Source organism: Gymnoscopelus braueri, assembly GCF_963280865.1.
Source record: "Gymnoscopelus braueri genome assembly, chromosome: 17".
In the NCBI taxonomy this organism is placed as follows: domain Eukaryota; kingdom Metazoa; phylum Chordata; class Actinopteri; order Myctophiformes; family Myctophidae; genus Gymnoscopelus; species Gymnoscopelus braueri.
Genome location: NC_137617.1, coordinates 48,470,074 through 48,490,655, shown reverse-complemented (window position 1 = coordinate 48,490,655; position 20,582 = coordinate 48,470,074). Strand labels below are relative to the sequence as shown.

General features: G+C 43.4%; 3 protein-coding genes across 3 annotated transcripts in view; all 3 read left to right on the top strand.

The window, feature by feature from the left end:
• The window catches only part of sema4gb (sema domain, immunoglobulin domain (Ig), transmembrane domain (TM) and short cytoplasmic domain, (semaphorin) 4Gb), a gene marked incomplete at both ends in the record, with an annotated part of 86,108 nt that overhangs the window by 367 nt on the left and 65,159 nt on the right, over window positions 1-20,582 (top strand). The gene's annotated exons all lie outside the window — the stretch shown is intronic.
• Window positions 3,477-4,262, top strand: LOC308104384 (metaxin-2-like; the record flags this gene model as incomplete). Its single annotated transcript, XM_080454795.1, has 1 exon — window positions 3,477-4,262. One exon carries the CDS (start codon window positions 3,477-3,479, stop codon window positions 4,260-4,262), a length of 786 nt encoding a protein of 261 aa, XP_080310921.1.
• Window positions 5,272-6,057, top strand: LOC308104383 (metaxin-2-like; the record flags this gene model as incomplete). Its single annotated transcript, XM_080454794.1, has 1 exon — window positions 5,272-6,057. One exon carries the CDS (start codon window positions 5,272-5,274, stop codon window positions 6,055-6,057), a length of 786 nt encoding a protein of 261 aa, XP_080310920.1.

Genomic DNA, 20,582 nt, shown 5'->3' with positions numbered 1-20,582 from the left:
CCTGTCTAATCAAAGACTCAGAGCACCTGCTCATATCAACCTGTCTAATCAAAGACTCAGAGCACCTGCTCATATCAACCTGTCTAATCAGAGACTCAGAGCACCTGCTCATATCAACCTGTCTAATCAGAGACTCAGAGCACCTGCTCATATCAACCTGTCTAATCAAAGACTCAGAGCACCTGCTCATATCAACCTGTCTAATCAAAGACTCAGAGCACCTGCTCATATCAACCTGCGCTGCTTGAATTTTATGCCGTATCCAAAATGACAGCCATGTAAACAAACACACCGTGTCATTTACAACTAAACGTTGCTCCCAAGAATGTTTTGGAAAACATTTGAAGCGAGAAATAGACGATGCAATAACCCAAAAAATCAACTACACTTCCTGGTTTTCCGAGGCGACCCGTGTCCGCCCAGCACAACACTTATGGAATACTTTCATTGCCGTAAGCAAGGAAATACTTTGTTTTGTTATTACTTGTGGGTCAATTTATTAATGTATTTATCAAGTAGCCGTGTAATAAGCGGGATAATTGTCAGTGCGCAGGTCGTTGTTTAAAAAGAAATTTAAACAACAAAAAGAAAAAATATATTTCAACAACGACCAGCACAGTAACAATGATCCCTTGCACAATAGGTATCAAAGATGGTTGATTTATGAAGATACACCATCCCGATTGGAGCCACTAGAGGCGAAATGGTACACAAATCCTATGGTCTCCTAAAGTGGGCGCTGTCTGATCTCTTGAACGTCCTACAGTATGTTTGTTTACTGGTGCTAGATCCCGCGAGAGTGTGTTGCTGGGACAGAGAAAGGTCGATAATAACGTAGATTTCCTCCCGATTTGTCTCTCTGAAAAAAAGGCATTTTAGTATGAACATCTTGGGAAGATTGTGTGGAGATCGGGTCAAATGTTTAGTTCAGTGACCATGGGGCTAAAGAATGGTTCAGGAGCTGTGTTCACCTTCACTCTTCTATTGGAAATAATAGACTCATAATAATAATAATAAAGAATGGTTCAAGCATTTGCTTGTTAAAGCTCACAATGCAATCATGCTGTGACACATTGTGAGCTTGTAGATCTGATATTTTCCTGTGTGCGACACCCACACGAACGGCTTTACCTACTCAAATGAATTAGAGCGCATGTGCATGCTCTCTCTCTCTCTCTCTCTCTCTCTCTCTCTCACACACACACACACACACACACACACACACTACAGCGCCCTTATTCAGCACTGACACGGCTCTCTCTCCCCCCTCCCCTCTTTCCTGTGAAACAAGTGGCACAGTTTTTTCGGTGTTGGCCTGAAGACTTTGTTTTCTTCCTGGGGAGTTATTAATCTTCTCTCTCTCCAGTCCTGTCCTAGATCACACTTAACTCAGCTCTGCACAGCAGCGCTGATGAAACCATAGACAGGAGCTGCACAGCCCCCGTAACGTAGAAGTAACGTAGCAGTGAAATAGCAGCAGTGGTGTAAAGTAACTACGTTTACTTAAGTACTGTACTTAAGTACAATTTTGAGATATTTGTACTTTACTTGAGTATTTCCAATACGTTTACTTCTACTCCACTACATCTCAGAGGCATATATTGTACTTTTGGTACTTAAAGTACATTTTGGAGCCAATAATTTTGTACTTTTACTCAAGTAAATTTTGTATTCTGGACTTTTACTTGTAACAGAGTATTTCTATGTTTGCAGTATTGGTACTTTTACTTAAGTAAAGAATTACTTTCCAAAATTTTGTATTTTAGTACTTTCCACCACTGAATAGCAGTAATATAGCAGTGAAATAGCAGTGAAGTAGCAGCGAAATAGCAGTGAAAAACTAGGTGGGTTTGGCGAAAGGGCCTACTCTGTGTGGAGATTGCATGTTCTCCCCGTGTCTCCTAGGGTAGTTAATACCCTCACAAAAACATGTAGTAATCCTGGTCGCTATACCGCCTCCCCCTGGCAGCCGGGGCGCCTGATGGAGGGGAAAGGAACTAGTTGGAATAACGTGTTCCTTCCATGCACACTCTACTGTACGTCCTATACCGGGGAAACTCCCCCCTGTCAGGTGACAAGAAGGTCAGTTGGCTCTCATGCATTGAAGGAGGCACCTGCTCGGCTCTGGGCTCCCTAGGCTGGCGGGGGGGAGTGTAGCGCCCAGGATCACTTGGATAATTGGCACCGGGTGAAAAAGGGTTGCAAAATCGTGGGATGAAAAAAATCGGAACAAAAATGAAAGAGAAATAGCAGTTGTGTTCCTGATGAATGAGTGTGTTTGGACAACGCCTGGTTATTTACACGTCATCAACATCTCTCTCTCTCTCTCTCTCTCCTATACCTCTCTCTCCTTTCTCTCCTCTCTCATCACCTCTCTCACTGCGGCAGAGAGAGAGAGAGAGAGAGAGAGAGAGAGAGAGAGAGAGAGAGAGAGAGAGAGAGAGAGAGAGAGAGAGAGAGAGAGAGAGAGAGAGAAGAGAGAGAGAGAGAGGAGAGAGAGAGAGAGAGAGAGAGAGAGAGAGATGAGAGAGAGAGGAGAGAGAGAGAGAGGAGAGAGAGAGAGAGAGACTGACTATAACTCTGCAGCAGTGGAAGGGGAACTCCTCCAACACTGCTGTTCTCCTCCTATCAGATGGAGCTGTGCTCCTTCTACCATATCTCCTCTCCTCTCCACTTTACTCCACTTCACCTTACCTCCTCTGTGTGTGTGTGTGTCTCTCTCTCTCTCAGGAGGATGAGTATTATTAGAGAAGGGGGGGGGGGGTGGAGAGGGGGGCTGCATGGCGCCTGCACTTCAGTGCCATGTCTCAAACGGTTTGAAGACTGCATGCGCTAACCAGGGTTCCGTGTGTTTAAAAACAAACAGACGGGGAGGGGGTGTCTTTAACACTTACCCCCTATCTGCCTGACTTGTAGATGGTGGGGTATGGAAGGTTTAATCCCCGGCTCCCTCTGGGTTAGTGTCGAAGTGTCCTTGAGCAAGGCACTGAACCCTAACTGCTCCTGATGAGCAGCATGGTTTCCTCTGCTGTCGGTGTGTGAATGTGTGTGTGAAGTGTGTGTGTGTGAACTGTGAATGTGTGTGTGAATGGGTGAATGTAATGCACACTGTAAAGCGCTGTGGATCAGATATCACTGATATTTCTATATTTGATATTTAACGTCAACTGGAAACGTTGACGTTGTCCCTTGTTCGCTGTGTTTATGGCAAAACAGTCATCTAGACACCAGGTATTGGTGTATTGGTGGCCATGTATCTACTCTATACTGAAGCTGTGTGTTGAGTGTGTATGTATCCGGAACGCGCCCAGATATGGACATGCCCGACACCACTTGCAGTGATGTCACAGTAGTGATGTCATAGACGACGTCACTCGCTGAGTACTTAATGCAGCCCTGCACGCAGACAACAGTTTTTTAATCTCTCGCTGGAACTTTAATATAAATAGAATCTATACTTCATGGTCTGATCCAGCATGTGTCTGACGGAGGCAGCAGACGCGTTGGCGGCGCCCCAGATGGGGGAAGACGACGTGGAGCCACCGTGGCCTGAAGACGCCACTCTGTACCAGCCTGGTGACATGCTGCTGTCCGACTGCGCCTCATCGCTGGCCGTCCAGGCCTACCTGAGGATGTGCGCCCTGCCGGTGCGGGTGGCCTACGCGGCCAACGCCGAACACATGTCGCCGACCGGGCGGGTTCCGCTCGTCCGCGTCGGGGACCGGCTGGCGTCCGGCCCGGAGGAGACCGTCCGCTTCACCGAGGAGGCCACGGGCCGCTCTCTGTCCGGCGGCCTGGACGACGTCCAGCGGGCCGAGATGAAGGCGTACGTGGCGCTGGTCAACAACCGGCTCGCCATGGCCGAGCTGTACGTCCTGTGGTCCGAGGACGCCCGGAACTCCCGCCGACAGTACGCCGGCGCCTACCCGTGGCCGCTCAACCACGTCCTGGCCTATCGGAAGCAGTGGGAGGTCCGCGGGAAGCTGAGGGCCGCGGGCTGGGGGGAGGACCGCGGCCCCGAGGAGGTCTACGAGGAGGTGGGCCGGTGCTGCCGGGCCCTCTCCGAGCGCCTGGGGAGCCGCCGGTACTTCTTCGACGACCGGCGGCCCACGGAGCTGGACGCCTTGGTCTTTGGACATCTGTTCAGCATCCTGACCACTCCGTCCCCGACCGCCGGGACCACGGTGCTGGCGCAGTCGGTCAAGAGCTGCGGCAATCTGGTGTCGTTCTGCGAGCGCGTGGAACAGGCCTACTTCAAGTAGGGCTTGATTGATTGAAATTGATTGAAATTTTTATCAGGCAAAAGAATGTAAAACAACACAGTTACATTTATAATGCTTTTGTCTAAAAGGTCCGGCCAAAAAAGTCCTTGCCGACTTGTTTCCGTTGGGGTCCTTGAGTTAATTTCACAGACATATATAGTAGCAACCAAACAGTTCAAAAATCAACATGAAAATACAGATAATACAGAAAAAATACCACTATGTACAAAAAAAGCATTAAGAAATATATGTACAAAAAAAGGGGGGGGGGAAGCATGGAAAAATAAAAATTATATACAAAAAAAGCATGAGGAAATACAAAATATGTACAAAAAGAGGAGGGGGGGGGTCGTCTGTCTACAGGGAAACTGGTACTAGCTCCTCTTTCGGCCTCCAGAAAGATGGTTTTTAGGGCTGTTTTGAATGAGCCCAGCGAACTGCATTTCGCAGATAGTGGGGTATGGAAGGTTTAATCCCGGCTCCCCCTGGCTAAGTGTCGAAGTGTCCTTGAGCAAGGCACTGAACCCTAACTGCTCCTGATGAGCAGCATGGTTTCCTCTGCTGTCGGGTGTGTGAATGTGTGTGTGAAGTGTGTGTGTGTGAACTGTGAATGTGTGTGTGAATGGGTGAATGTAATGCACACTGTAAAGCGCTGTGGATCAGATATCACTGATATTTCTATATTTGATATTAACGTCAACTGGAAACGTTGACGTTGTCCCTTGTTCGCTGTGTATATGGCAAAACAGTCATCTAGACACCAGGTATTGGTGTATTGGTGGCCATGTATCTACTCTATACTGAAGCTGTGTGTGAGTGTGTATGTATCCGGAACGCGCCCAGATATGGACATGCCCGACACCACTTGCAGTGATGTCACAGTAGTGATGTCATAGACGACGTCACTCGCTGAGTCCTTAATGCAGCCCTGCACGCAGACAAACAGTTTTTTAATCTCTCGCTGGAACTTTAATATAAATAGAATCTATACTTCATGGTCTGATCCAGCATGTCTCTGGCGGAGGCAGCAGACGCGTTGGCGGCGCCCCAGATGGGGGAAGACGACGTGGAGCCACCGTGGCCTGAAGACGCCACTCTGTACCAGCCTGGTGACATGCTGCTGTCCGACTGCGCCTCATCGCTGGCCGTCCAGGCCTACCTGAGGATGTGCGCCCTGCCGGTGCGGGTGGCCTACGCGGCCAACGCCGAACACATGTCGCCGACCGGGCGGGTTCCGCTCGTCCGCGTCGGGGACCGGCTGGCGTCCGGCCTGGAGGAGACCGTCCGCTTCACCGAGGAGGCCACGGGCCGCTCTCTGTCCGGCGGCCTGGACGACGTCCAGCGGGCCGAGATGAAGGCGTACGTGGCGCTGGTCAACAACCGGCTCGTCATGGCCGAGCTGTACGTCCTGTGGTCCGAGGACGCCCGGAACTCCCGCCGACAGTACGCCGGCGCCTACCCGTGGCCGCTCAACCACGTCCTGGCCTATCGGAAGCAGTGGGAGGTCCGCGGGAAGCTGAGGGCCGCGGGCTGGGGGGAGGACCGCGGCCCCGAGGAGGTCTACGAGGAGGTGGGCCGGTGCTGCCGGGCCCTCTCCGAGCGCCTGGGGAGCCGCCGGTACTTCTTCGACGACCGGCGGCCCACGGAGCTGGACGCCTTGGTCTTTGGACATCTGTTCAGCATCCTGACCACTCCGTCCCCGACCGCCGGGACCACGGTGCTGGCGCAGTCGGTCAAGAGCTGCGGCAATCTGGTGTCGTTCTGCGAGCGCGTGGAACAGGCCTACTTCAAGTAGGGCTTCTCCTCCTGGATGTTGTCCTAGCTTCTTCTCAGCCGTGAACTTCAACGTCAACTTTATTGTTACGTCACAGATTTAAAACAACGCATACAGTTCCCCCAACGGGTACTGGCTGTTAGTGAATGAATGAATGAATGAATCGCACCAAAGCGGTCAACCGTCCCAAATATCATCGCTGTCAGGCAGAAACCTCTTATCTCCATATTTCAACTTTTTGTGTTTTTTTTATAAATTAACGGCCCACTTGATCGTACTACAGCGTCACACAAAAGCATTTCGTGACGCGTTTTGAGCTTGTAGATCCGCTGCTTTTACTATTTTTGCCAGACCCAAGGGGTCGGGCTTACATGAGGCTTTGTATCTGTTTCGTCCATACATGGGCAGGGGCCATTTGTCCTCCGGCCCCAGCCAAAAAAGTCTGTCCCCCTTTCGTCCATAAATGGGTATACACAGACTGACACGTCATGTGAAGTCTGGCTTAGCCGTGACGTAGTGCATGCTTTGTACCTGTTTCCTCCATGTATGGAGGCTTTGTACCATGAGGCTTTGTACCTGTTTCGCCAGACCCAAGGGGTCGGGCTTACATGAGGCTTTGTACCTGTTTCGTCCATACATGGGCAGGGGTCATTTGTCCTCCGGCCCCAGCCAAAAAAAAGTTTTTGACGTCCCCTTTCGTCACGAACTATTCATGACATCATGAACTTCAGTTATAAAGTGGTTTGTAGGTGTGTTACATACTAGGACTTCATTTTGGGTCTGGCAGAACCAGGTCTCCTGGTCTTGTTAAATTTGAATCCTGAAAAAGCAACAGTTTTGGACATATGAGGTTTCCATCTGACGGATACAATATGCAACCATATCAACACTGTGATCATATCCCTTTAATCCATTAAAGGGACACTTCGCAGATTTTGCATCAAACCCCTATTGTTATCTAGGTCTAGGACCCATAAACATGATCCTGGTGTGTTTTGAGGTTTGGACATTGCACCCCCCCAACCCTGCGCTGTGATTGGCCACCAGTGTACCCCCCTAACCCTGCACCGTGATTGGCCAATCACAGTCTATTAGGACTGTGATTGGCTAGTGAAACATGACACATGTGCATAGCCCTATAAATAGGACTATGCACTTAAAAAAAACACATTTATGTTTTTTTTTTAGTTAGAGTGATCACACCGCCCACTTCACACTGGGTGTGATTTTTTGTGTTGTATCTGTATTTTTAGATTTGTATCCATATCCTCAGAGACTATGTGTCATTTGACTCATAGTCTCTTTATCTCACCTTATTTCCTGACTACAATGTAGACCACACCCCCACGCAGCCTCCCCTCCCCACAAGGAAGGGCAGTGCCCCAAAGCATTATGGTCATTGTAGTAATGCAGCAGTCCAGTCAAACACACAGACTTCTATATTTTTCTGGCCATAGGGATCAAATTTCTAATTTTGCTACTGTTATCTACTACAAATATTATTAACATTGAGTGACTGTAAGTTCTTCCAGGGGTGAAATGCTCCTTTAAGACCGGGAAAGCATCTTTGCCATTTTAGATTGATTTGGCTATTCAAAAATAGCAGATCTAGCTATCATAGCTTGTAGATCTGCTATTTTTGAAAAATCTTGAACATTTGTGCAAACCTTTGAATATATAATATTTTTTTAAAGCTAACTTTTGTTCAAATCTGAAATCTTTGCTTCCGGGGGTCCCTGGAACAAAACATTTTGAGATGGGGGGTCCGCAAGCCAAATACATATCTAGAAATGTTTTCTAAATGCTAACAGTATGTTGCTATATGAGTGGTGCTCCAACTTTTCCATGTCAAGGACCCCTAAAATGATATGCATTTGGCCACGGACCCCCCATCTCAAAATATGTTGTTCCAGGGACCGCCAGAAGCACAGATCGGAGTTAAAGATACTCGCTTTAAAACATTCAAAGATTTGATCTCATAGCTATGAGCTTGTAGATCTGCAATTTTTTAATAGCCCAAAGAAATATAAAATGACACAGATGCCTTTCCGGATTGAATGAATTAAGGGGATTTACATTTCATATGTATAGCAGCCACAGAAGAGACAAACGTTATGCTGTACCACTTGATTTGTTATCCTGTTGTTTTGCTGCGCTGTTGCTCCAGTCCATCCCATGAGGAATTATTTGGCAAATCCATATTTGTTATGTTGCCACTATAGAAGACGAGAAGGAAAAGTTTGAAAACTAATGTTGCATTGCAGAGCAGCTTTATTAAATTCATGTCTAAAGTTGCTGCAGCAGTCCACAGCAAAACGACAGTGTTGTTGATGAATAACTTAAAGCTGCACTATGTAACTTTCCTCTTCTACCCCGGATTTGAACCCGGTGGTTTCCTTGCGTAAGTGTGCTGACATGTTTTTACCATTGAACTAATAGAGCCTGCCTACCATACATATTGTATAAGTTATATTCAGTGGTGGAAAAAATATTCAAATTCTTTACTTAAGTAAAAGTACCAATACTGCAATATAAAAATACTCTGTTACAAGTAAAAGTCCAGAATTAAAAATTTACTTGAGTAAAAGTACAAAAGTATTGGCATCAAAATGTACTTAAAGTACCAAAAGTAAAAGTACAACAATATTTGAAAATAGCAGATCTACAAGCTCACAACGCGTCGCATCCGTTGTGAGCTTGTAGATCGGCTATTTTCAAATAGCCTAGGTATAAAATAGGGCTAAAGTGGTTAATATATATGTTTCATAATGTAATAATTTATATCTGAAAAATAACTAGTAACTAAAGTTTTCAAATAATTGTAGTGGCGTAAAAGTACAATATTTGCCTCTGAGATGTAGTGGAGTAGAAGTAAAAGTATTGGAAATTGGAAATACTCAAGTAAAGTAGAAATACCTCAAAATTGTACTTAAGTAAATGTACTTAGTTACTTTCCACCACTGGTTATATTGTATTAACATACTCTTATCATACATATTGTATAAGTTATATTGTATTAGTCGCCTGTCTAATGGAGAAGTGGTACTACCCCCCCCCCCCCCCCTTTGGCCTCCTGAAAGGTGAATTTTCAGGGCTGTTTTAAAGGAAGCCGGCGATCTACATGTTTTGAGGGATGGGGTCAGGGCGTTCCACACCTGGGTGGCAGTGCTGTAGAAGGAGAATTTCCCCATGGTTGTTCTATAGGTGGGCGTTACCAGAGCGTTGTTTACGCTCCCTCTAGTATCGTGGCTGTGGGTGTCGCAAATGTCTTGTTAGTCAGATATACGGCTATTGAGTAGCCTGGTAAACACCCCCTCCTTCCGGAAATCTCATGCATTGCATTGCATTTGGTTTCAGGAAGGAGGGTCTGGGATTGCTCACAGAGTAAAGCTGCCCGAACCGCTGCGCATACGAACCAATCAGCGGCTGCTAGGGGCGGGATCATCCAATCACCTGCCTAGCAGCTTGAAAAAATGAAACTCCGTCTGTCATCGATTCTGCGCCCGAAGTCTCAGATGCAAGTACGCTGTGAAACAAAATGTGTGTCGCAAGCTTCTTCCATTTGACTGAGTGAGGTTAGCTATTGAGGGCATTGAGAGCAAAGTCGCATTGACTATTTTGAAAAAAAAGTGTTTGAAAAACACTTCAAACCCCCTTTGAAGTGTTTTTCAATAGATCTCTGCATGCTCACACTGGGTATTATGAATCCTACACATACAGTGTGTGTGTATGTTGTGTTACTGCAGTCAAAGCCTGTCTGTCTGTCTGTCTGTCTGTCTGTCTGTCTGTCTGTCTGTCTGTCTGTCATCACAGATGAGATTCAATAATAGCAGGTTACTGTACTGCATGTCCTTGGCCTACATTCACACTGCGACGGGATGCGCGCGCGCGCGTGTGCGTGTGCGCGTGTGCGTGTGTGCATTATGGATGTGTGTGTGTGCGTGCGTGTTTCTGCACATGCATGGCTGCAGTCATGCTTCTGTGTGAATGCATGTGACTGACCGTGCATGCATGCATGTGCGTGGCCATGCAGTATTGTTCCGTTGCGAGATGCGTCACTGACTGTGGCAGAGAGGCAGAGAGAGAGAGAGAGGCAGAGAGTAGCACCTCATAAAACATGACGGCGCGTCCTGCCACTTGACCGGGGGTTTGCGGGGGAGTTGGGGGGGGGGGGGGGGTGCTGCCTGCGCAAGTGCGCGTGGGTGGAGAGAGAGTCTGGAATAAAGAAGTAGGCCTATAGTCCAAATGTTACTGCAACAGTATTTGCATCCAAACATACTCTTCATGTTGCAAAAGTAACAATATTCTTTATGCAGCATGGCCAGTACTGAATCATATATATATATATATCAGGTTATATTATTAATTATAATTATTGATCATTAATCGCTTAAAGGACGACTTCACTCATTTCCAACCTATCTTCATATAGTTGGTCCTCACTCATTATGAAATGGCACCATTTTTGTCTACTCATTTTGTCTCAAACCTGCCTACCAGTGACATCATCAATGGGGAATCCAAGAGACTGCATGCTTTCTTTTCCTGGAAAATTAGCATGCTATAATGGAAGCCATTGTTCTCACGTTAATAAAAATCTAAAATCTAAAATTGTAAATCTTGTTTGAAATGGTCACTGTCCACAGCCCTCCTAAGAGACAAAGACCCAATAGAAAAGAATGTGTACAATTTTATCATGAGCATTAGTGAGGACCAATTATATGAAGACAGGTTGAAAATGGGTGAAGTCGTCCTTTAAGTACGGTGTATACTTGAGTAAATGTACTTAGTTTACAGCACTGCTGGCACTTAACCCATTAAGACCTGGAACGCATCTGTGTCATTTTTTTATTTGAGCTAAAAAAGCCTTATTTTGCACTTTGGGCTATTCAAAAATAGCAGATCTACAAGCTACTTGGTGCCGCGCTATGAGCTTGTAGATCTGCAAAAAAAAAATTAAATCCTGAAAAATGTTTGCAAATCTTTGAATATATATATATATATTTTTTTTAAAGTGAGCATTTTTAACTCAAATCTTTGCTTCTGGGGGATTCCACAAATTTCTTCTAAATCCTAACAGTTTTTTGAAAAAAAATTGAAGGACCACCCAAAATGATATGTATTTGGCCGTGGACCCCCATTTCAAAATATTATAATTAATATTTTTTTCCAGGGACCCCCAGAAGTTCTAACATAGTTAAAAATGTTTGCTTAAAATACATATTCAAAGATTTGCACAATTGTTCACTATTTTTCAAAAATAGCAGATCTACAAGCTCATAGCGCGGCACTCGCGCTGTGTGTGTGTGTGTGTGTGTGTGTGTGTGTGTGTGTGTGTGTGTGTGTGTGTGTGTGTGTGTGTGTGTGTGTGTGTGTGTGTGTGTGTGTGTGTGTGTGTGTGTGTGTGTGTGTGTGTGTGTGTGTGTGTGTGTGTGTGTGTGTGTGTGTGTGCGTGCGTGCGTGCGCGCGGTAGAGCACCCTTTTCTAAGAGGGAGAGAGAGATCTTAAAAGGACATTCCATCTACAGCAGTTCACTAATCCTATTATCTGTGGCCATGTAGCGGCCTGAACTCTAGATGTGAGGCTGAGTGGCCCCAACCTCTACTAATGACAAATTGCCATCCTAAAATGTCCCTGTCCTCACAAGTATAGTAATGGTGTGTGTGTGTGTGTGTGTGTCCGTCCGTCCCTGTGGTGTGATGATGAATTCCTGGCTGTGTGTGTTGAACTCGCTGTGCCCCCACTGGGAGTGTGTTTGGCTCTGCTTTCTCTGCTTGTACCCAGCAGACCTGAAGTAATGTGGAGATGAATGATTGATAAGACGTCACTGGAGAGAGCAACGCAGATCTCCTTTACTATGACTAGTATAATAACACAGGTCTTTACTATGACTAGTATAATAACACAGGTCTTTACTATGACTAGTATAATAACACAGGTCTTTACTATGACTAGTATAATAACACAGGTCTTTACTATGACTAGTATAATAACACAGGTCTTTACTATGACTAGTATAATAACACAGGTCTTTACTATGACTAGTATAATAACACAGGTCTTTACTATGACTAGTATAATAACACAGGTCTTTACTATGACTAGTATAATAACACAGGTCTTTACTATGACTAGTATAATAACACAGGTCTTTACTATGACTAGTATAATAACTCAGGTCTTTACTATGACTAGTATAATAACACAGGTCTTTACTATGACTAGTATAATAACACAGGTCTTTACTATGACTAGTATAATAACACAGGTCTTTACTATGACTAGTATAATAACACAGGTCTTTACTATGACTAGTATAATAACACAGGTCTTTACTATGACTAGTATAATAACACAGGTCTTTACTATGACTAGTATAATAACACAGGTCTTTACTATGACTAGTATAATAACACAGGTCTTTACTATGACTAGTACAATAACACAGGTCTTTACTATGACTAGTATAATAACACAGGTCTTTACTATGACTAGTACAATAACACAGGTCTTTACTATGACTAGTATAATAACACAGGTCTTTACTATGACTAGTACAATAACACAGGTCTTTACTATGACTAGTATAATAACACAGGTCTTTACTATGACTAGTATAATAACACAGGTCTTTACTATGACTAGTATAATAACACAGGTCTTTACTATGACTAGTACAATAACACAGGTCTTTACTATGACTAGTATAATAACACAGATCTTTACTATGACTAGTATAATAACACAGGTCTTTACTATGACTAGTACAACAACACAGGTCTTTACTATGACTAGTATAATAACACAGGTCTTTACTATGACTAGTATAATAACACAGGTCTTTACTATGACTAGTATAATAACACAGGTCTTTACTATGACTAGTACAATAACACAGGTCTTTACTATGACTAGTATAATAACACAGGTCTTTATTATGACTAGTATAATAACACAGGTCTTTACTATGACTAGTATAATAACACAGGTCTTTACTATGACTAGTATAATAACACAGGTCTTTACTATGACTAGTACAATAACACAGGTCTTTACTATGACTAGTATAATAACACAGGTCTTTACTATGACTAGTATAATAACACAGGTCTTTACTATGGCTAGTATAATAACACAGGTCTTTACTATGACTAGTACAATAACACAGGTCTTTACTATGACTAGTATAATAACACAGGTCTTTACTATGACTAGTACAATAACACAGGTCTTTACTATGACTAGTATAATAACACAGGTCTTTACTATGACTAGTATAATAACACAGATCTTTCCTATGACTAGTACAATAACACAGGTCTTTACTATGACTAGTATAATAACACAGGTCTTTACTATGACTAGTATAATAACACAGATCTTTACTATGACTAGTATAATAACACAGGTCTTTACTATGACTAGTATAATATAACACAGGTCTTTACTATGACTAGTATAATAACACAGATCTTTACTATGACTAGTATAATAACACAGGTCTTTACTATGACTAGTATAATAACACAGGTCTTTACTATGACTAGTATAATAACACAGGTCTTTACTATGACTAGTATAATAACACAGGTCTTTACTATGACTAGTATAATAACACAGGTCTTTACTATGACTAGTACAATAACACAGGTCTTTACTATGACTAGTATAATAACACAGGTCTTTACTATGACTAGTACAATAACACAGGTCTTTACTATGACTAGTATAATAACACAGGTCTTTACTATGACTAGTACAATAACACAGGTCTTTACTATGACTAGTATAATAACACAGGTCTTTACTATGACTAGTATAATAACACAGGTCTTTACTATGACTAGTATAATAACACAGGTCTTTACTATGACTAGTAACACAGGTCTTTACTATGACTAGTATAATAACACAGGTCTTTACTATGACTAGTAACACAGGTCTTTACTATGACTAGTATAATAACACAGGTCTTTACTATGACTAGTACAATAACACAGGTCTTTACTATGACTAGTATAATAACACAGGTCTTTACTATGACTAGTATAATAACACAGGTCTTTACTATGACTAGTATAATAACACAGGTCTTTACTATGACTAGTATAATAACACAGGTCTTTACTATGACTAGTATAATAACACAGGTCTTTACTATGACTAGTATAATAACACAGGTCTCTACTATGACTAGTATAATAACACAGGTCTTTACTATGACTAGTATAATAACACAGGTCTTTACTATGACTAGTATAATAACACAGGTCTTTACTATGACTAGTACAATAACACAGATCTTTACTATGACTAGTATAATAACACAGGTCTTTACTATGACTAGTATAATAACACAGATCTTTACTATGACTAGTATAATAACACAGGTCTACTTTACTATGACTAGTATAATAACACAGGTCTTTACTATGACTAGTATAATAACACAGGTCTTTACTATGACTAGTATAATAACACAGGTCTTTACTATGACTAGTATAATAACACAGGTCTTTACTATGACTAGTATAATAACACAGGTCTCTACTATGACTAGTATAATAACACAGGTCTTTACTATGACTAGTATAATAACACAGGTCTTTACTATGACTAGTATAATAACACAGGTCTTTACTATGACTAGTATAATAACACAGGTCTTTACTATGACTAGTATAATAACACAGGTCTTTACTATGACTAGTATAATAACACAGGTCTTTACTATGACTAGTATAATAACACATGTCTTTACTATGACTAGTATAATAACACAGGTCTTTACTATGACTAGTATAATAACACAGGTCTTTACTATGACTAGTATAATAACAGGTCTTTACTATGACTAGTATAATAACACAGGTCTTTACTATGACTAGTATAATAACACAGGTCTTTACTACTATGACTAGTATAATAACACAGTACAGAGGGCAACACAGGACTCCATTACTACAGTGCTTCTCAAAAGTTTTCCCCCCAAATTATTCAAAAGTTTCCAAACATTTTCAATATTTTTCAAAAACCTTCAGAAATAGCAGATGTACAAGTCATTTAGTCATCTGAAAAGTTTTAGTTTTAGTCGACTAAATCTACGGTTGATGTTGACGTAAAAAAATGTATTTTGGGCGGTGCCTTGATGGCGTCGTAATGGTTGCTTTTACGCTCGGTTGCATGCTGAACAACGCTCACAACGCTTGCTATTTTCAGAGCGCAAACCAAATATAAAATGACTTGTCTTTCTACTGGATCACACAGCTCACAGCGCGTCACTTTGTGCCACGCTGCGAGCTTGTACATCGGCTACTTTTGGAGTAGCCAACGTATAAATGGATGAAGTGGTTAAAATGATTGTGATGCTACGTCAACAGCTACTTTTACCGGGGACCCCCTAGGTCCTCTCCAGTGTTGCATTGCTGAATTGGAGCGTGGTTGCACTCTATTTTAAAGACGTGACGCGCACGTCGCTTAACACCTACACTACAGGTCACACAATGGACAATTGATATGCATCTAGGCTCATTCCTATGTTAATCCACCTGGTGTGAGCCTTTGTAAACTTTGTTGAGGTGTGAATTTAAAGTTGTTTTAAATCTATGCGTGTGCACGTGCTCCTGGTCAAATAGGTTCCTGCACGGCGTGCAAGGCCGTCCCATGAGCAATGCAGCCCTGGGTCCTCTCCCATGCTTCTTGCTTACCGCAGTTGCTGCTACGACAAACACCTGAACTAATCCTCAAGGGATCAATATAAAGGTCTCATCTGATCTCAAAACCACTCGATTATTTAGGACGTCTCCTTCAGACTGATGGGTAGAGAGGGTTATGCGATAGAAGAGACTCTCTGTAAATCCACCTGCTGTGATGTGATCTGTGTTGACGTGTTCTCCTTTCTCCCTGCGCTGTCATTGAAGTGTATAGGAAGTGTCTAGCCGAGGCTTTTATTGGCTTTAGCAGACACATGCACTCGCTGCATGCTAAATGGACTGTTCTGTCTCAGGAGTCAGACTGCATCCACACTATATGCACTGTTCATTTCGGGATTGTGTGGTGAGGTCTAGACCAGTGGTTCTCAACCTTATCAAGCCACGACCCCCCAAAATAATCATATTTGAACAGGGGAGACCCCCCAAAATAATCATATTTGAACTGGGGACCCCCCAAAATAATCATATTTGAACTGGGGACCCCCCAAAGTAATCAAATTTGAACTGGGGACCCCCCAAAATAATCATATTCGAACAATCAAATTTGAACTGGGGACCCCCCAAAATAATCATATTTGAACTGGGGACCCCCCAAAATAATCATATTCGAACAATCATATTTGAACGAAGGACCCCCCAAAATAATCATCTTTGAACGAAGGACCCCCCAAAATATATCATACTTGAACTGGGGACCCCCCAAAATAATCATATTTGAACTGTGGACCCCCCACCCTGACAAGCACTTGGAATTGTAGGAGTTGAGGCATTACATTTAGTTTGACTCTGTTCCACATATAAACATTGTGAAAATAGCGGATCTACAAGCTCACAACGCGAGGCGTTGTGAGCTTGTAGATCGGCTATTTTCAAAAATGTTGCCTCTTTCTTATATTATTTGACAATTTGGTCAATGTTTGACCAGTTTTTATAGTAGAGTTTGTTGGTTACTTTTGATGCAGTAATGGTCTTTTTTTTTAAAAGGTCCTAAAAGTCCTTAAATTGTCACTTTACTGTCATTTGGCGACCCCCCAAAAGTCATGTGGGGACCCCCCTGGGGGTCCTGGCCCACAGGTTGAGAACCACTGGTCTAGACGCACAGCCTTTACGCAAAATTCCTTTTCAGTTCAAGGAAGCGCAATTCCGCAACAATCTACCCACTAACGTAAGAGAGAGTCCATCCTTTTAGTCAGGGGATATTAGCAGAAAGATTTCCAATCTTGGAATAAATTCCTTACCAAAAAAAATATTCACCAATGTGTTTGTAAAGGTGTCTAGTAACACATCTCACAAAGACTGAAATTCAGTTTCCCTAGGAGAATTTTTGACAGCTGCTGAAAGTTGGGGTACCCACCATTTCCATGCAGGGCAAAAAAAAAATCAATTTTTAATTCTGTTTTAAGTAGCATGTGAGGGGTTAAACTAGGGTGTTTTTATGATTCTGAATCCATTGCAAGCATTTGTTTTGCACCAAAACCACTCCTTGGGCTAAAAACAGCCCAATCTCAATGGGCTTTTTACACAAAAAGTATACCTGGACAAGGATGGCTATGGCCGTTTTTAGCCCAAGGAATTTATTCCAAGATTGGAAATCTTTCTGCTAATATCCCCTGACTATTTGTATCTTTTAAGGTCCAAAAGGATGGATCATGGACAATCAAACATGTGTCATTTTTTATATAGGCTTAAATGTAGGTTGTTTTCTTTTTTTTTCCTTTTTAGTCTTTGGTATTCTAGGTCTTTTTTACAGTTGCTTTTTTCTCTTCTGTTTGCACCCTTTTAGTAATGTTTATATGTGCTCTTTTGTATGTTGACAATTTTGTCTATAATAGACAAAATATCTTGACAATTTTGTCAACAAATAAAAATTCGACTAAAATGTTACGGACAGACTAATGGAGAAGAGATCCAGTAGAACCTAAAAGACAAGTTATGGTTGCGCTCTGAAAAAAAGTATTATTTTACACTTAGCAGATCTACAAGCTGTGCGCTTGTAGATCGGCATGCAACCAAGTGTAAAATCAGCCATTACGGACGGGCCTGCCAAAAATATTTTTGATGTCAAAATCAACGGGTTGTGATGTCATGATACCTGCTGCTGAGGGACAGCAGCCAGCAGCCAGAGGTGACAGAACATCGTGGCTTTACTCTCCGTTCTGGAGCTGAAGGTCTTGGTCGCCTTTCGTCTTCGTCAGCTGTAAAAACAAAGGTTTTGGCATGTGACACAACAAGGCCAGAAAAGAAGTGTGTGTGTGTGTGTGTGTGTGTGTGTGTGTGTGTGTGTGTGTGTGTGTGTGTGTGGGCGTGTGGGCGTGTGCGTGCGTGCATGCGTACTTTTCTGTCATGTGGTAAATGACACTGATGTGTCTCCTGCTGTTGTTTTGATGCTGATAGCGTGTGGCATCTTTAACCTCGACTAGGACGACCGTTAATCTGTTAATCAACCGGAAACCGACATGGCTGTCTGCTCACTTCCCCAGCTTGACTGCTACACCCCCCCCCACCCCACCAGTGGTTCTCAAAGCCCAGGGGTCCTTGGGAGTGGTACTAGCGGGTCCACAGCAAAAATGAGTTAATATAGCATCACAATCATTTGAACCACTTTAACCATTTTTATACTTTGGCTTTTAAAAGAAATAGCAGATATACAAGCTCATAGCTCGTCACTTTGTACCACACGATGAGCTTGTAGATCTGCTATTAACCCATTAAGACCTGGAACGCATCTGTGTCACTTTAGATTTCTTTGGCTATTCAAAAATAGCAGATCTACAAGCTCATGGTGCGGCACCGAGTGCCGCACCGTGAGCTTGTAGATCTGATCTATTTTTGAAAAATCTTGAAAAACATTCTATTTTTTCAAAATTTAGAAAACATTTTTTAAGAATCGCCTCAGGTCTTAATGGCTTAAATAATATTGTGAAATGTTTTGCAAATATTTGAATATATATTTATGTATATATTTTTTTAAAGCAATTTTTTTTTACTCAAATCTTTGATTGTGGATCTGCTTTTTTTTCTTTTCTTTTTCTGCCTTTATTGATAGATGACAGTAGACTGACAGGAAATGGGGGGAGAGAGAGAGAAGGGGAGTGGCACGCCAGCCGTCTGGGCGGATCTGCTATTTTTGATGCTTTTGTGTGACGCTGAAGCAGACGTGTGTCATCTCTGTCATCATGGTGTAGCTGTCTGATGGATGGATGGATGGATGGATGGGTGGATGGATGGATGGATGGATGGATGGGACCACATGCAGCTGGCTGTCAGAACCACTTCAATCAGTCAGCCCCATCCATCCATCCATCCATCCATCCATCCATCCATCCATCCCTCCAGCATTTGTGCCCAAAACTTTGCATGAACACGTGTCAACTTGTGTGTGTGCGTGCGTCCGTGTGTGTGTGTGTGTGTGTGTGTGTCATGTGCTTGTCATAGCCGGTATGAAAGGGCCTCACGAGTGATCAGTGAGTCACCCCGGAAGAGAGAGAGACACACACACACACACACGTGATGACAATGGTAAACAGACGGCAGGCAGCTGGTTGTTGACTCTCCTTATCGATTACTAGCCGAGCACAAGGTCCCCTGTGTGTGTGTGTGTGTGTGTGTGTGTGTGTGTGTGTGTGTGTGTGTGTGTGTGTGTGTGTGTGTGTGTGTGTGTGTGTGTGTGTGTGTGTGTGTGTGTGTGTGTGTGTGTGTGTGTGTGTGTGTGTGTGTGTGTGTGTGTGTGTGTGTGTGTGTGTGTGTGTGCTGAACAGTGATGACCAGTACGTCAGAGAGCAGGCCAGAGCCTCTCTGTTTCTGGACCTGCAGAGGCGCAAGGTCCCGCTGGCACGTGGGTCGGAACCAAGCTTCCTGGGCTACCGGAAGAAACCGAGTGGCAAGCTGGACAGCCGCGCCGCCGGATTTGGGGTGCGGTCAGATTGGCTGGACTTGAATGATCTCTGCGGCTGGTCAGATGTGACCCTGGAGTGGGTGGGGCCGGACTCCGAGCCTGTCAACGCATCCGAGGAGGTAATCTCTGACCCCAATATATCTGTAAAGGCCACTATCAACATCTGTGGATCAGGATATGAACTGTCACTCACCAATGCCCGTGGTCACCTCATGTCAGCGCAACAACAACGCCAACGGAAGCACTGGACTGAACTTAGACTGCAGGGAAAGCTTGCCTGTCTCCTGACCGCTGACCACTCTGTGTCTCATACAGTGTTTAAAGGTGTAGCTCTTGATGAGGCCATCATCACCTTCACCTTAAAAGCTAGGCTTCAGGTTTTACCATCTAAGCTTAACCTTTCCATCTGGCTCCCTGACAGCCATAGCCCACACTGTATACATCACGACCACGCACAGATTACTGAAACCATGGCCCACATTCTCAATGGTTGCCATGCGTACAGAGGGCTTTACATTTGTAGACATGATAGAATCGTGGATCTGATTGCAGACAGTATCATTTCCACATTCAGGTCACCTGCACCAATGCTGTATAAGCACTCCACTGTGAAGCCGAGTATGTTCAATCTGTGTAGTGATGTCTCAATGTTCTCTCATATAGCAGCAAACACCCCCGATATTGTTGTTGTTGATGAGAATAGTAGAGAGGTTCTCATTTTAGAGGTTGGCTGTACGTTTGACCACAGCCTAGAAGAAGCCTTTATAACTAAGGTGGTGAAATATCAACTGCTAGAGCAGACCATGTCGCAACTGGGCTACAACTGTAAACTTTTAGTTTTCATATTTGGCAGCCTGGGCCATGTTCATAAGCTCGTTGTTAGAGGCCTTCAGATGGCTGGTCTCACAAAGAGAAAAGCCAAACAGCTAGCAAAATAT